This window comes from Lagenorhynchus albirostris, chromosome 20 (genome assembly GCF_949774975.1).
Source record: "Lagenorhynchus albirostris chromosome 20, mLagAlb1.1, whole genome shotgun sequence".
Taxonomy (NCBI): Eukaryota; Metazoa; Chordata; class Mammalia; order Artiodactyla; family Delphinidae; genus Lagenorhynchus; species Lagenorhynchus albirostris.
Genome location: NC_083114.1, coordinates 52306950 through 52323207, shown reverse-complemented (window position 1 = coordinate 52323207; position 16258 = coordinate 52306950). Strand labels below are relative to the sequence as shown.

The 16258-nt window shown below is 55.7% G+C and overlaps 1 protein-coding gene across 2 annotated transcripts in view; it reads right to left on the bottom strand.

Annotated features, from left to right (window-relative positions):
* The window catches only part of UBE2O (ubiquitin conjugating enzyme E2 O), a 56236-nt gene that overhangs the window by 12018 nt on the left and 27960 nt on the right, over positions 1-16258 (bottom strand). For both annotated transcript variants that reach the window (XM_060132871.1, XM_060132872.1), the window contains exons 2-3: positions 1316-1375; positions 1078-1188 (exon numbers count right to left, since the gene is read on the bottom strand). In XM_060132871.1, coding sequence (XP_059988854.1) covers positions 1078-1188; positions 1316-1375 — 171 coding nt within the window. The remainder of the gene's footprint in view (positions 1-1077; positions 1189-1315; positions 1376-16258) is intronic.

Genomic DNA, 16258 nt, shown 5'->3' with positions numbered 1-16258 from the left:
GCAGCCACCGGAGCGCTGGCCGATTCAGCTGGGAATTGTTAATGGAAGCTAAGGCTGATGTACGGGGGTTTGAGAAGTACCGGGTTATTGACACAACCCCGGAATATCTCCCCACAAAGCTGATACAATCGCTTCCAACGGGGTGAATGCTGACTTTACGGTGGGGAGGCATGGCAGAGCCCCAGACGACTGGGGAGCAAACGGAATGTCCCCACCTGCGGCCGCGGGACGTTCCGGGCCAGCGAAGAGCTCAGCGGCACTTCCGTGGCAGTTCTGCCAAGAACGCAGGGCCCCAGGCTGGTCACGGGCACTGTCAGATGGCCCCACGCTCAGGGTCACCCGGGATAAGGAAGACAAAGCAAGAGTGGGGAACCTCTCCAGACTGGGGGAGATCAAAGAGCTGACAATTCTTGTGTGTGCTCCTGATGGAATCCTGGGTCAGAGGGGAAAAAGGAGATTGTTGGGACAACTGAATGAGGTCTGTGGATTGGACAGTATTGGGTCAAAGTCCTTGCTTGGGGCTTTGAATGGTGGTTAAACAGCAGAGTGTTTCTGTTTTGGGGAAATGCACATTGTAGTACTTAGGGGTCATATAGCATCATACCTGTAGTTTGCTTTCAAACGTTTCAGAAAAGGGGAGGGGAGAGAGAGAGGGAGAGAAGGCAGTGGGGGGAGTGAGAAAGAGAGAGCGACAGAGGAGTACAGAGAGGTGGGGAAGGAGGGAGGAAAGGCGCTGGAGCTAATGCAGCGAAGCGTCACCAGCTAAGGAGCCTGGATGTTGCAGGGGATAAAGGTACCTACAACTTTTCAGTAAGTTTGAGATCATTAAAAAAGTAAGCTGAAAAGAAATTTGTTCCAAAAAAAAGCATTAGAGGAGAAGGGAAACCAGCAGTCCGCTGGAGACGTAAAGCTGTGTCCTGACCTCGCGTCTCAATGGCTGACTCACAAGAAGCATGGTCAGGCTGCAGGGAGCGAGCTGACTGCTGGGCTTGGCCGCCCGGCCTGGGAAGGTGCCGCGGAGAGAACCAGAGCCCCGAGAGGGGAGGTCAGCAGGGGTGGCAGGCGGGGCGGGCTCACCCAGATGTGCTGCAGGTCCTTGCTGTTGACGGGATAGACGATGCAGTTGGTGCCAATGAGCTTCACGGCGCAGTCGATGTTCACGTCGATCACCGTGCCACACTGGCTGTCCTGCGGGGGAGAAGGCATCCAGGTCCCGGCAGGCGCCCCGCGGGGCCACCCGGCAGACCCGGCCAGGACATGCCCCAGGCCACCCCCGCCCCCAACCCTGCCCCACCAAGTGGGACGCGGGACTCACAGTGGAGCGCATGTGCCGGACCACATCCCGGGGCACCACGGAGCGGTCCTCTAGTTTCAACTGGAACAGAGAGCACAGGTGTCAGAGCACGGCCCCCAAAATCACCTACAGGATACAGTCTCCTCCCTACCTCTTAGTGAAGCATAGCATACGTATAGCTAAGCGCACAAACCCTAAGCCCAGAGCTCGGCTTTGCCAAACCCCACGCGCCCCTCCAACAGCACCTGGATCAGCAGACAGCACGCCAGGTGCGACCTCCCGCACCAAAGGCAAACACCGTGCTCACCAGCGGTAACTCTGGTCACGCTGAAAAGTGGCTACATGACAAACCACGTAAGGCCTCATTGTAAATGAAAGATTTAACAGCCCATTCTGCAGAGAGCCAAACATTTTGCTGTGAGTGGAATCCTTTTTCCAGCTTCTGCCTGCCCTGCACCCCTGCTGCCGAGTGCTGAGCAGGATGGGTTGCAGGAGGAGTGTGACACTGGGCCGAGGGTCACCCTGAAGCCGCTATCAGCCTCACCACCTTCTAATCTGGGCCATCCTGCCCCGCCAGTCACAGCCTGCTCGTTATCGACTGCCCCGCAGAGGACTGCAAGCTGCTGAGTAACCGACTCTGGACTCTTGGGACGCCGGCTTCTGGAGCCTGGCCAACCGCGCAGCAAGCACTGACCCATCCCTCCATGACAAAGGCCCTCCCCCTGCCGGGTACCAGATGCCCCACAGCAGCCCAGGCGGGAGACGCTTCTCCACTGGGCCAGTGCACCTTCCTTGCTGGCTCCCCAAACCTGGGGCCGCTCCCCTGCGGTTCTTCACTGAGTCCTGGGAACCGGCGCATCTCTGTGTGGCTGCCCACCTCCCTGGCTCAGGCACCTCCAAGACCCCAAACTAGGGGGATGGAAGAGCTGCTCCCTCAGACACCCAACCGAACACTCAAGGTGACTCCACCGCAGAACGTGGGGCCTGGAATGGCGACCTCACGGGAGGAGAACTGAGAAGGGAGACACGCGCTTAAGGGCACCGAAATCCTGGCAACGACTAAAGCAAACCCTGCTATTAGTGGGATGTGACTTTAAAAAAAAGTAAAGGGGAAGCAATGGGCCCGCCATCAACAGGTGACAGAGATGCTCCTCCAGGGACACAAGCCCGTGTTCCAGATGAGAGGGAGCCCCGGAGTTAAGCACACCGGACACTCACCTGCGCTGGCGCTGCAGCCTTGCAAAGCAGCCTCGTGAAGCGCTCGTGTAGAAGGTGGGATGAGTGGCTCAGAGGATTAACGAGGCAGTGAAAGCACAGACGGCCACCAGGCGCCTGGCCCACAGTAAGGGCTCAGCCAACGCTAAGTGCTGTGATCACTCCACCTGCCTCCGCTGCCCCCTAGGCGCAGGCTGAAGACCCTGAGCTCAGGATCCAAGATCCCAGGAGGCTGCAAGGGGCCACGTGGAGCTCTGCTAAGGGTGTGCTGGGATGATAGTGCCATTTTTCTAATTCAAAGAACCTCCCATCCTGTAACCCTCTGGGCCCAAATCCCTGGGTGGGACAGGTATTTTCAGTGCTGTCCCACCCTATCTCAAACCTCTGCTCTCATTTTAGACTTCCAAAAGCCACAACTGCAGGTCTTTCCAAGTTGCCATGGAAACCAGAAGTTGCAGTGAGGGGAAATCCACTGGGAGATGGACAGTGCTGCATGGGGCGGGAGGTGACGCCATGCTTGGAGCAGCTGCGGCTGCGGGCACAGGCTGCCTCGCGGGCTCAGGGACCCTGAGGAGAGACCCAAGTTGAGTCTGCACATCATCCCAACCTCGGCGTCTGTGTCAGTCCCCGAGAGAGCTGCCAGGAAAGGAAGGGAGTGGCCCAAGTGCAGACCCTAAATCAGCACAGTCTTTGATGGGACACAGCCCAGCCTCGCTGCCCCCAAGGGGGTACGGGAAACTGAGGCCCCTGCTCTGAGGCCGAAGCAGGAACAACACAGCCAGTGAAAGCTGTCACGGCAGGGACAGGGGTGGGTTTTCTCCCTCCTCCCTCTGTAGAACCTCTGCGAGGCTGTGGGGCAGGCAGGTCCCCGAGTTCCCGGGAGGGGGCCTGGTGAGCCAGCGTGTCCCCGGATGTGGCTCTCCTGACCTGCGCTTGGCCTCTTGCCCGAGCCTGACTCCCTTCCACCCTGAAGCTGGGTCTCCAGGCTCTTCTGATCTCGCATGACAATGACAATGACAGTGTAGAGCAGAGCGGTGTGGCAGGGAGGACGGAGGGGTGCAGGGGCCACTATTCTGGCTACATTCTTTTTTTTTTTCTTTTAATTTATTAATTAATTTGTTTTGGCTGCGTTGGGTCTTCGTTGCTGCACACGGACTTTCTCTAGCCGCGGCGAGCGGGGGCTACTCTTCATTGCGATGCACGGGCTTCTCATTGCGGTGGCTTCTCTTGCTGTGGAGCATGGGCTCTAGGCACGTGGGCTCAGTAGTCGCGGCTCGCGGGCTCTAGAGCGCAGGCTCAGTAGTTGTGGCGCATGGGCTTAGTTGCTCCACGGCATGTGGGATTTTCCCGGACAGGGATAGAACCCGTGTCCCCTGCATTGGCAGGCGGATTCTTAACCACTGCGCCACCAGGGAAGTTCCTCTGGCTACATTTCTTTTCCTTGGGAATTCCAGAAAATGAGAACAAGACGCCTGGGAGGGCAAGGATGACTTGCAAGCCTCTTCATGCTCTTTCACAAGCTTCCCTCCCAGGTGCCCATGTCCCACCACACTGGGCACTGCTCCTTTCACATCCGCCAGCCGCTCCAGCTGAGCATCTCCCACACGACAGCGCTTACCCACGTCCTCCTCGCCTCTCCCTGTTCCAGACACATGCTCCCTGCATCTCGAAGGCTTTCAGAACCCCTGCTCTGGAAGCCTCTCCTCACAGCGACAGCACAGCTGGTGTGTATTACACTCCATGCAGTTTTCTAGCACTTCACGTGTTTTAACCGGAGAAATCCTCAACTCCACGAAATAAGCATACTGTCATTGTCTTTACAGATAAGTAAACTGAGACAAAGAGGAAATAAGTCACGTGTTCATGGTCACACGGCTCCTAAGTGGTGCCGCTGGGACTTCAACTCAGGCAGTCTAGCTCAAGTCCATTCGCTTAACCACAGAAAAAGCTCCTCCTCCCCAGAGCAGCAGAGATAGGGACAGAGTAAAACACATTTCTGGCAGGTCCACACCCTCTGAAAGACAGCAATTCTTCTCCTGGTTATAAAAGCAACAACTGCTCTATTCACTTCTGGGGCACATGGCAGGCGGCTGTGGTGGCCGCTGCCTGCGGATCAGGGCCCTGAGCGCCCGCCGAGGCCGCCAGGTGGGAGACACCACCGGGTCTCAGCAGCCCGCCCGCCTCTGCTCCTCCCACCCTTGAGAGATCAGGCACCCAGATCACAGGCACCAGACACTGGAGGCTAACACCAGAGGGCGCTGTGCCTGCTCCAGGAAAACGCCAGATTGTAAAGTGAAACTAAGTCATGAAACGGAGCCACGTTTTTTGTTAGGCGCACCCTGGACGCAGTTTTTAAAAAATTGTTACCAGCGTGGGATCTGAGGTGGAAGGTGGATAGATTTTAACTGTCATTATTGGTTCTAGAATTCTGAGCAACCTCTGAGGTGGTGAACTGTTGTTTAACATTTCTTGAGGGAGAGCTGTAGCTATCAGAGGTTTCTGAATAACAAAAAAAAGCAAGACAAGAAAGGTAACACACCAAAATGTTAAAGTGTCTGAGTGAAGAGGGGCTACAGGTGGTTTTAAAAACAAACATCGGGCTTCCCTGGTGGCACAGTGGTTGGGAGTCCGCCTGCCGATGCAGGGGACACGGGTTCGTGCCCCAGTCCGGGAAGATCCCACATGCCGCGGAGCGGCTGGGCCCGTGAGCCATGGCCGCTGAGCCTGCGCGTCCGGAGCCTGTGCTCCGCAGCGGGAGAGGCCACAACAGTGAGAGGCCCACGTACCGCAAAAAAAAAACAAAAAACGAACATGCATTACTTTGGAGACTTTTAACATGTTTTTAAATTGACGTATAGTTGATTTACAATATTGTGTTAGTTTCAAGTGTACAGCACAGCGATTTGTTTTTGTGGGTTCTTTGCAGATTATATTCCGTTACAGGTTATTACAAGAGATTGGGTATAACTCCCTGTGCTTGGACACTTTTGTGACATGTCTGCGGGACGTGCCTGGTGGAATCCGAGAACCCACATCCTTTGCTTCCACTGCCTCCTCTGGAAACAGGAGTAGCAAACAACACACCTGCCCCGCATGGCGAGGATTCCCGCACCTGCTCTGGAGGAAGAGAGCCAGGCTTCAGGGAGGACAGGCACTGGTGAGATAAGTCCCGCTCTGACTCAGCCTCCATTCTAGTGCAGCAGAGAAACAGACAGACAGGCACGCGCGCGCGCGCACACACACAGACACACACAGACACACACACACACACACACACACACAGAGGTCAGGTGGTGCTATGTGCCATACAGAAAACCAAGGCACTACCCAGGGTGTGTGGGGGACAGGCTGGAAACGGGAGGGGAGCAAGTTATTTATTTTGAGAGGGTGACCAGGAAAGGCCGCTCCAAGGTGACATGTGACCAGAGATCTGAGTGTATTAAGGGAGTGAGCTTTCCAAGCAGACAGAAGAGCCGCCCTGACGACCCTGGATGTTCGACGCCCAGCAGAGGCCAGCAGGGCTGCGACAGAGCAGCAAGGAACAGGAGGCGAGGCCAGGCGTCTCAGGCCTCAGAGAAAAAGCACCAGGGAAGGACCTGAGAGTCCGTCCTGAGTGACGGGAGCTCCTGCAGGTCTCTGAGCGGGGCGGGGGGTCACGTTAAAAGCGTCATCTGGCTGTTGAGCAGGGCAGGGTGACCAGGTAGCCCAGTGGTTCTCAACTGGGGGCAACTCTGCCCCCCAGAGGACATCTGTAATGTCTGGAGACACGCCTGGCTGTCACAGCTGGGGGGTGGGGGCCGGTTCCTGGTGGTTAGAGGCCAGGGACACTGTTAAACATCCAACAGTGCTCAGGACAGCCCCCCACAGCAGAGACCGATCCGGCCCAGAGCATCAGCAGTGCTGAGGCTGAGGAGCCCTGAGGCTGTTCCCAGGAGAGCCTGGTGGTGCTGAGACCAGAGGAGGGTGAAAGGATCACTCTCCAGACCCTTTCTGAAGTTTGAGCTAAGGAGGTGCTCCAAGTGGGAAAGCAATTCAGTGGCAAAGGGAGGAGGGGGGACACTGCTGGGGGAAGGCAACATGGCAGGGGGGCCGAGCACTTCCGTCCCACCCCCATTTGAGCTCCAAGGAGCTCTGCCCCGGCCAGGAGGCCCACTCTCTGCCCCTTGCCCCCCCGGGCTGCCCGAGGCGCACACTGCTTCCCTGAGCTGCAGCTCTGACGCCTAGCACTGACGGCACAGCAGGAACGACGAGCTGGTCCCGCAGCTCCTGCTCTTAGACCCTCATTCCCAACACTGCTCTCCACTGAACCTAATGCACCATATAAAAATGTTCCAAGGATAGAAAAAGGCAAACTGAGGCTGATCAACTGGTTCAAAGTACAAGGAAGCTGAAACAAGAAGTTACTTTAAAGTGGATTTGAACATCACATCCTGTAGGACTGGGTGGCCCTAAGGGCTGGCCTGCTCAGTGGGGGCTGAGCACCCACCTCAGGAAAAAAGCAGGCTTCACACCTGGTCCCTAAGATTAGTATCCACTAACAGGGCTCCCAGTGTGAGGGGGGAAGAGGCAGGAAGTCCAACAATGGGCAAAGGAGGGCCATTAAAGGGGCCGAGCGTCTGCGTCAAGGCTGGAAGCCACCCGCCCGCCACTGCCATCTCCTGTCAAACTCCGGCAAGGCCAAAACACAGGGGAGGAGAGGCGGGTGTCCTTGGGACCCACAGCAAGAAAGCCGCACAGTCTTCCCTGGGGGTGAGTGACACGAGCTGTACCAGACCCTCGACTGACAATGGGCGTACCAGCACCCACAGCCTCAGGTCGCAAGGACGAGCTGTCTGCCAGTCCCACACCGTGCCCCTGGGAAGTGAGTGGGCGATGGGGGACGGCTTGCTGTGGCCCCCGGTTTGGGCAGTGTCCAGTGGCCTGAGCCAGGCCCTTCCTGGGGAGGGAGAGGAGAGAGGAGTGCCAGGGCCAGCAGACACTCGGGAGATGAGGCTGTTTACCTAGGCCAGGACTCAAAGAACAGATTCCTGAAAGGAATGTAATGAGGTGAGGCCAGTGCTGGAAATTTCTAAAGGCCTGCTACTTCCCAAGGGGTAAAAAGAATCTGAGAAACACCATGCCTCCCACCTCTCATACAGCTAGAGCTGGGACAGTGGTCAACGTGGGGTGGGGTGGGGAGACTTCAGCGCCTCCTAACCAGCCCCTCTCACTCCCTCAGCCGAGGTCGCAGATGCTGAAGAAGGCCCCAGTCCCGCGGCCCCCGGGTCTGCTTGGCTGCAAGCACCCCAGCTCACTGCGGTGGCCACCCAGCTGCACTCCAAGCCAGGATGGAATGGGGGACATGCCAGTCACTGGCTGAGAAGCCCAGCTCAGTCTAGGGGGTGAGAATAGAGGAAGCCATTCAATAGGAACTTTGCTAATCCTAGGACTGAGGTCATGGAAATTTTTTTTAGTGCTTCCTATAGATTCAAGGCTAGAGAAGAATACAAATGTAAAATGAGGAATGTACACAGTCTTTAAGGGATTTAGAAGGCTGGCACAGAGACGGGTGGGGAAGGGGAAGGGCAGGCCCAGGCATATTAACTCCCTCCCTCCGACGACGCAAATACAATTTGGAGGCCAGAGAAGCTAAGATGCCAGACTGGGAAGTTTATCCCACAGTGCAGAATTCTGAAAAAGCCTTGGAAATCCTAGAATGGAATGCTCCCTAGAGCAGTGTTTTTCCTTCTTTCTTTTGTTTTTCTTTTTGCCGTGCCGGTCGGCCAGAGGGATCCCAGTTCCCCGACCAGGGATTGAACCCAGGCCCTCGGCAGTGAAACTGCAGAATCCCAACCACTGGACCATCACGCAATTCCCAAGCAGCGTTTTTCAAACTGAGGGCTGTGACCCATTAGCGGGTTATGAGATCAATTTAGTGGGTCGTGGCCAACACTTCACACACAGGAAGGCTAGGTACCGTTTTTTAAATTTATTTTATTTTTGGTTGCATTGGGTCTTCGTCGTTGGGTCTTCGTTGCTGCACGCAGGCTTTCTCCCGTTGCGGCAGGCTACTCTTCGTTGCGGCGCGTGGGCTTCTTACTGCGGTGGTTTCTCTTGTTGCAGAGCTCAGGCTCTAGGTGCGCAGGCTTCAGTAGTTGTGGCAAGTGGACTTCAGTAGTTGTGGCTCGCAGGCTCTAGAGCGCAGGCTCAGTAGTCGTGGCACATGGGCTTAGTTGCTCTGCGGCATGTGGGATCTTCGAGACCAGGGCTCGAACCCGTGTCCCCTGCATTGGCAGGCGGGTTCCCAACCACTGCGCCACCAGGGAAGCCCTGAGGTACTGTTCTGAGAACACTTTTCCAGGTGCGTATATAACATACATGTGGCCTGGGTCACGATGTATGTAATATGTTCTGTGGCAGGTCACTTTCAAGAAGTCTGAGGGCCCCACCCTGCCTACCTGCTCTGCTGGCTCCCTCTGGCTAGGGTTTCAGCCAGTTACAAGCAGAGCGAGACCTCTCTTCTCGTCAGAAGCTGGTCTAGATCTAGCCCCAAACAAGAAAACAATCAAAAACCCTAGGATCTAAACGTTCACACACAGATACCGTGGGAGTGGGGAACTTTTAACTCTTTCTGACATTACCTAAAATGTCAGTAAGTTGGCCTTCAGAAGAGTGAACCTGGGAGTGGCAGGAAATGGTACTAACTGTGGGTTGGAGCTGGGCTCCTCTTCCAGCTTCCAGTTCTGAATGGATTTGGGGATATGACTGGCCAGTGAGTCTAGCGAATGCCAGTGTAATGACTTTCTCAGAGCAGTTGACCATCATGTGACTGAGTCCCTAAAAATCCAGCCATCAGCAAACTGCCCACCTGAGGATCGAAGGTTTTACCAGCAAACACCAATGGCCAGAGGGCCTCACATGCCGGGGGGAGGAGGAGAGCTGGAAATGGCTGGGCAGTGGAAGAAAAGACAAACGCCGGTGCCCCTAACTGGAAAATTCTGTCAATCACGCGCTACAGAAACCATTCAACAGAAGCTCTGCTAAAACCAAAGACTGGGGTCAATCAATTCAATAGTTCTTTAGTGTTTTCCATAGATTCAGAATGAGACAAGAATACAAACACATAGGTACGTGTCCTGGCTTTACAGAACTTACATTTAGATGGGGGAGACAAAATGAAAATACCTGAAAACATTTATACAAGTAAATACACTGCCGAGCTGAGTAGAGAGACAAAGATTCCTGTTTCCAAATGGCAGGTGGGGGAAGGCGGGAAGGGCCAGGCTGCAAAGGAAATGTGTATCAGAGACGCAGGCAAGGGATGCCACCCCCCGCCCCCTGCAGATGACAACTGGCTAGGCCTCTGTACTCTCAACCCCCAGGGGTAGCCCTGTCTCCAGGGGCCCCTCTCTCCGACGGCACACCACAGTCCCGAAGCCTGTCATCAGGGCCGGCAATGCAGCATGACTGCATCCCTGCTTGGAAACTGCAGCTGCGGCTTGCCAGCTTGCTGAAATGGTCCAGGGGCACAGCCTGCCCAAGGGGACAGAGAAAGGGGACTGAGTCCAACTGCCTGCTCAGTGAGGGGGAAGGACCGGGGAGCTGTGCCTGGCGCCAGGCCAGCTGGAGCCCAGGCAGCAGAGCTGGGTCTCTGCAGATGCTGCAGTGTTTGGGGTGCAGCACATGCGTTCCAGTGGCAAGAGCTGGCGTGGAGAAAGAACCCAGCACTACACCCAGTGTCTTGGCCCCAGGCTTATCAACCTGGCTCTAAAAAGGACAAAACAGCCCAGGACTCCCGGATGAGAAAGGAGGGTACAGACAGGCAGCTTTAGACTGAGAAGGCCTCCCTCCTCAAGAGGCATGACTAAAAGGTAGAAAGTAAACAGCATGACGTCCTGTCTGTTCTCATGGCCGGGCTGCCGGGCATCCATCCCCGGGAGTAAGCAGAGAGCAAGCCCACGGTCCAGGTGCAGATAGAGCCCAACGCTGCCTTCCAGACCCCCACCCTAAGCCCCACGTGTCTGATGGCAGGTGAGTTCACAGAACAATGACCCAGGCTGGTAATCCCACGAATAGACCTTTATGGAGCCCGCACTGTGCAGGGAAAAGCCCCACATGGAGGTACTGCTCTGGTAGCTCTCGTGCCACAGAGGAGGCTGGAGGCTCGGAGAGCTAAGTGACCTGCCCCAGGCCACCTGGCGCCAGGATTCCAGAGCCCTGGATCTGCTCGTGTCCTTCCTCATCTGGCGGGCGTGACCCTCTGCACGGCCCTTTCTACTCCAGGGCATCGTCCTGGATCTCGCTTAAAATGCAGACTCCCAGGCCCCAGCCCAGCTGCCTTAGAATCCACGGTTAACAAGGTCTCCAGGTGCCCCACGTGCACATCACCTCGTCCTCACGTAACAGGGGCTCTTAACAGACGGGCATCAAGATGGAAGGAGGGCCCCATCCCAGGCTCACTGCCCACAGTCCCCAGGATGGTATTCTGAAAACAGGCATTCTGAAAAAGTTCCTAAAGGGATTTTGATACATATCTCCAAATCCTGGTTATTCTGACTGGCATTTTAAAGGCAGTAAGGGAGGAGGAGAAATAGCTAAAAGGGACTATATCTGAGTCCAGTGGGGCAGGTCACGCCCACTCTCAACTATAAGGGACCCCATGAGGAAGAAACACAGCCTCCCGGAACCCACACCAACCTCTGCGTGTCCCTCAAACACCTGTGGTGACTACTTCAAGGCATGAAATGGATCCCCACCCTGGGGCACAGGGTGTCACTCGGGCACCAACTGGCCTGGCAACTCTGGCACAGACCACATGGCTCCTGGGGGCCGCGAGTACCTCTTGGTTTGACCCTTAAGTCCTAAAAACCTGACTGACCATGAAAAAGCAGAATCCCTGAGGCGGGGAGGAAGCATCGCTCCATTCCCACAGGCACAGTGAGACGAGGCTGCGGCTGGCCATACAGCCCAACAGCCAGGCCCTGCAGAGGCCACGGTGCTGCCGCTCCCCAGCTGCATGCGCTAAGTCCTGTCACCTCCCTGGGCATCATCTGGCATGGGCAGCCCTTCCAGCTCCAGAGCTCATCCCCTGCAACGTCTCCAGAAGCCCTGGAGTCTACCTGCCCAGCACCTGTCCCTGCCGAGGGGCCACGTGGGTATTCCATTTGCAGAGTGAATCCCCACAGACCCCCAAGGGGGGTGGCTGAAAGGAAAAGATGGCGCTGGTGCACACGGCCTGAGAAGGCCCCGGGACAGGAGCACCAGGGCAAAGCCTGGACGAGGCCCCTGACAGTTTCTCTCCCCAGGAACTTAGAGCTCAGCTGGAGAAAACAAGTACACAAAATAACATCTACAAAGACAGAAACAAGATGCAAAAATTAACGTACAGGGCTCCCCTGGTGGCGCAGTGGTTAAGAATCCGCCTGCCAATGCAAGGGACACGGGTTCGAGCCATGGTCCTGGAAGATACCACATGCCTCGGAGCAACTAAGCCCGTGCGCCACAACTACTGAGCCCACATGCCACAACTACTGAAGCCTGCGTGCCTAGAGCCCGTGCTCTGCAACAAGAGAAGCCACCGCAATGAGAAGCCCGCACACTGCAACCAAGAGTAGGCCCTGCTCGCCGCAACCAGAGAAAGCCCGCGCACAGCAACGAAGACCCAATGCAGCCAAATATAAAAACAAATAAATAAATTTATTTTTAAAAAATTAACATACAGGTGCCTCTTGAGCTAGATGTCATTACTAAAAAGTCTTTTACAAATTGAAAGGATTTTAGAATCGGGGAGCTATTTCAAGAAAACCCACAGGAAATCTTATAGTATGCAAATTACCACCTTCTTATATGGCCAAAATTCTCCTCCCCTCTTAATGACTGCAGACACACCCACCTCAGCGATGAGCAGATACAGCCAAGAGAGAACCAGAGCGCGTGGGAGAGGGTGCGCTCAGCTGGATGGCGGGGTGGCACTAAGGTGCCTGCCTGGAGGAGGTGCGATCAGAGGAGGTGGCACCGCACGGGCCAGGGGGCCAGCAGGAGGTATTCTCAGGCCCGGGTGAGCCTGGAGGGAGGTAGGGAGGGAAGGGTAAGGAGTGTCCGAGCGCCTCACAGACTTCATCTGGGCCTCACAGCCCCCTCAGGAGGAGGGTCCTCGAAACGATGTGCCGGGAGTGGGCACAGGGCTGGACGCACCAAGTGAGCCTCTCCCCAGTCCGCCTCCTGGCACCAGGCCAGCCTCGCTGCCCCACGGTGCCCCTGAGCCATCTGAGGAGAGGGGGTGATCAGTGAACAGACACCAGCACGCAAGACCCTGGCCTGATTCTCTTTTCTGTACGATTAAGCATGAAACTTCATTCCTTCCTTCCTTCCTTCCTCCGGGCTCCTCTAGGTCCGACATAGAAGGACTTCTCAGGCAGAATTCATATTATCACAAATCTGAAGGAGGACACACTTCCTGAAAGTGAGAGATCAAAATGTATTTGAACTATTGGACGCCCACCTCTAGACACCAAGCCCTGAAATCAGCAACTGCAAGGTAGCGTTTTGGCCGACACACACCACTATGTTTGGTCTTGAAGGGCAACTGATGGAAACCACCCAATGGCCCCATAAAGACAGAGTGGAGGAGTCTAGATATGTAACTCATCAGTGTGGAAACAGCAAAAGATTATGAAGAAGAACGGAGGCAGCCTCGACAGGCTCCTTGGGAGGAGGACTAGGCTTTACGGCAACTATCAGAACCCTCAGAACTCTTTCAAAAATACACATTCCTGGACTTCCCTGGTGGCGCAGTGGCTGAGAGGCTGCCTGCCGATGCAGGGGACACGGGTTCGTGCCCCGGTCCGGGAAGATCCCACATGCTGCGGAGCGGCTGGGCCCGTGAGCCATGGCCGCTGAGCCTGCGCGTCCGGAGCCTGTGCTCCGCAACGGGAGAGGCCACAACAGTGAGAGGCCCGCGTACCGCAAAAAAACAAAAAACAAAACACATTCCTGATTTTTTTTTTTTTAACCCCAAACCTACTGAACGAATCTCTGGGTGAAGCCAGTAATCTATTTCTTAACATTCGCTGGGCGAGTCAGATAACCAGCCTGGTTAAAATAGCTCTACTTCAACCAGTATGCTTCCCTCTCTTCTAAAACAAAATAGGACTACTAGGGACATTTGGTTTTTCTGTTGTTTTTTCTTTGTTTTAATTTTATTTATTCATTTTTGGCTGCTTTGGGTCTTCATTGCTGCACGCGGGCTTTCTCTAGTTGCGGAGAGCGGGGACTACTCTTCGTTGCGGTGTGCGGGCTTCTCATTGCTGTGGCTTCTGTTGTTGCGGGGCACGGGCTCTAGGTGCGTGGGTTTCAGTAGCTGCGGCATGTGGGCTCTAGAGCGCAGGCTCAGTAGTTGTGGCGCACGGGCTTAGATGCTCCGCGGCATGTGCGACCTTCCCGGACCCGGGCTCAAACCCGTGTCCCCTGCATTGGCAGGCGGATTCTTAACCACTGCGCCACCAGGGAAGCCTCGGGACATTTGTTTTTAATTTTTTAAAAATTTAAAGATAAAAATCTGGGGATCAAGATGCAAAAAAGCAAGGTGGATTAAAATAATGAACAAAGTGAGGTCCAGCTCATACCCAGCCCTCAGTATCCCTGACACACTCCTCCTGCGGTTCAGCCCTTGAACAGACACACAGGCACCAGGTCCCCTAAACGATGTGGCCCCAACTCTGACCTCTGCTCAGGTGGTCCAGACCCTGGTCTAGGTCAGCTTCCAGACAGACACCAAGAACAAAGCCCCAGACCCTGCTGACCAACAGCCCTATGACCTGACCCAGGCCAGCTGCTGCCTAGGTGGCAAAGAGCAGAACCTGCCAGTACACATCCCCGGACACCTGGGGGACACGGCTTTCCCACCATAAAGACTTCCAGGCAGGAAGGCAGCTCCTAGGCCCATGCTGCGGCCACAAGAAACTGATTTTTAGAGCTGGGTTACTGGACGGGACGGAGCTGGAGCATCAAATGTGGCTCTTCTCTCCTGTAAGAACTCCGAGTCTGAGAAAGAACTGCCCTGGCAGGAAGGCGAGTCACTGCCTGATGCACATCCTCCAAGACGACCACGAGGACCTCGGCTCACAGACGCTCCCGCTCCCTGTTCTTCACCTTCCTCTCTTCACACCCACAGAAAAATGACAGCGTCTTCAAAACGATGTCACCTCTCGTCAGCAGAGAGCTGGGGACTCATTCCCGCAGTGGCTCACGACGCCGAGCCTTATCTCCACCCAGAACGTCTGCGGCTCCCGCGGTCCACGCTCCCAAACTGAGAATCAGCTGCTAATCAATGGGCACACTCTCTGCAGAACGCACCCCACCTTCTGAAGCTGACTCACACTGAAAGGGATCCACTCAGCACTGCTATTTTTAAAAATGCAAATATGGGAGGAAAAGACAGTACAAATAACACACCAGACCCCTGGTCCGAGGCCGAGTCCTTGCTCAGGGGTCAGGTTCTCACCGAGGTGGGCTGTGGGAGCAGGGTGGCTCATCTCCCCACGCGGCTGTTTTCATCATACCTGTGGGCCCAGAGCCCCCACCCCACCCGTTCCCTGAGCCACCCCCAGGCAGGTAAGGGGGATCCACACCAGAGGGGCGGGAGCTTCACGACCCTCCCCAGAATGACCATGTCAGAACCATGCTGGTCCTCTGCTTTCCTCAATTCCAAAACTACATCTTTCCGAGACAAACCGGGGTGGGTGCTGCAAACATCCCCTGCCCGCCCCCCACCCCGGAAGCAGGAGCTTGACAAAGGCACAGGAAGCCAAGAAGGAAGAGACACGAGACCCCTGGGATGGAGAGCGAGCCAGGGTCTCGCATCACCGAGTGATGGTCTTAACAGCCAGCTGGTCCCAAACTGCTGACAGCCCTCTGGACCTGCCTGATCCCCACCGTGGATGCCACAGCCACTGAGAGCCACGCAGACAGGCTGGCCCCGCCACTCCCCAGTGCCAACCTCGACAGTCACATCTTCCTTTTCTCAGTCACCCCATGTCACTAGAATTAGGTCAGGAAGGGATCAGGTAGCCAGCCTTCTGAGCAAAGATTTCTAACAAAATGAAGCACAAATACTTAGCAGTCGGCTTCTGGGCTGAGTCGTGGTAACTGGCATGGCTGGGAAAGTGGAAAGGACTCACCACCACCCACTGGAGAGAGGTGAGGAGGAAACACCTACTGGCACTGTAGACCCAGCTCGGGCCTGCACGGTCACAACCCCTCCAAAGACTGAAACGCCAGCGTCGTCGTCATCTAAGCCACCAGAGCATGGAAGGTGACCATGTTCTGCTCTCCTAAGGATGGCAGTAATCAGCACCACATTACAATGGACGCACTAGGGTGCGAGCACCCCTGCTTGAGGAGGGCTGGAGACTTGCCAGGAGTACGCAGTACACCTTTTTTTTTTCTTTTTAAAATTTAGTTTTGGCTGCGTTGGGTCTTCGTTGCTGCGCGCGGGCTTTCTCCTGTTGCTGCGAGCAGGGGCTACTCTTCGTTGCGGTGCGCGGGCTTCTCATTGCGGTGGCTTCTCTTGTTGCAAGGCACAGGCTATAGGCGCGCGGGCTCAGCAGTCGTGGCTCATGGGCTCAGTAGTTGTGGCTCGCGGGCTCTAGAGCACAGGCTCAGTAGTTGTGGTGCACGGGCTTTGTTGCTCCGCGGCATGTGGGATCTTCCCAGACCAGGTCTTGAACCCATGTCCCCTGCATTGGCAGGCGGATTCTTAACCACTGCGTC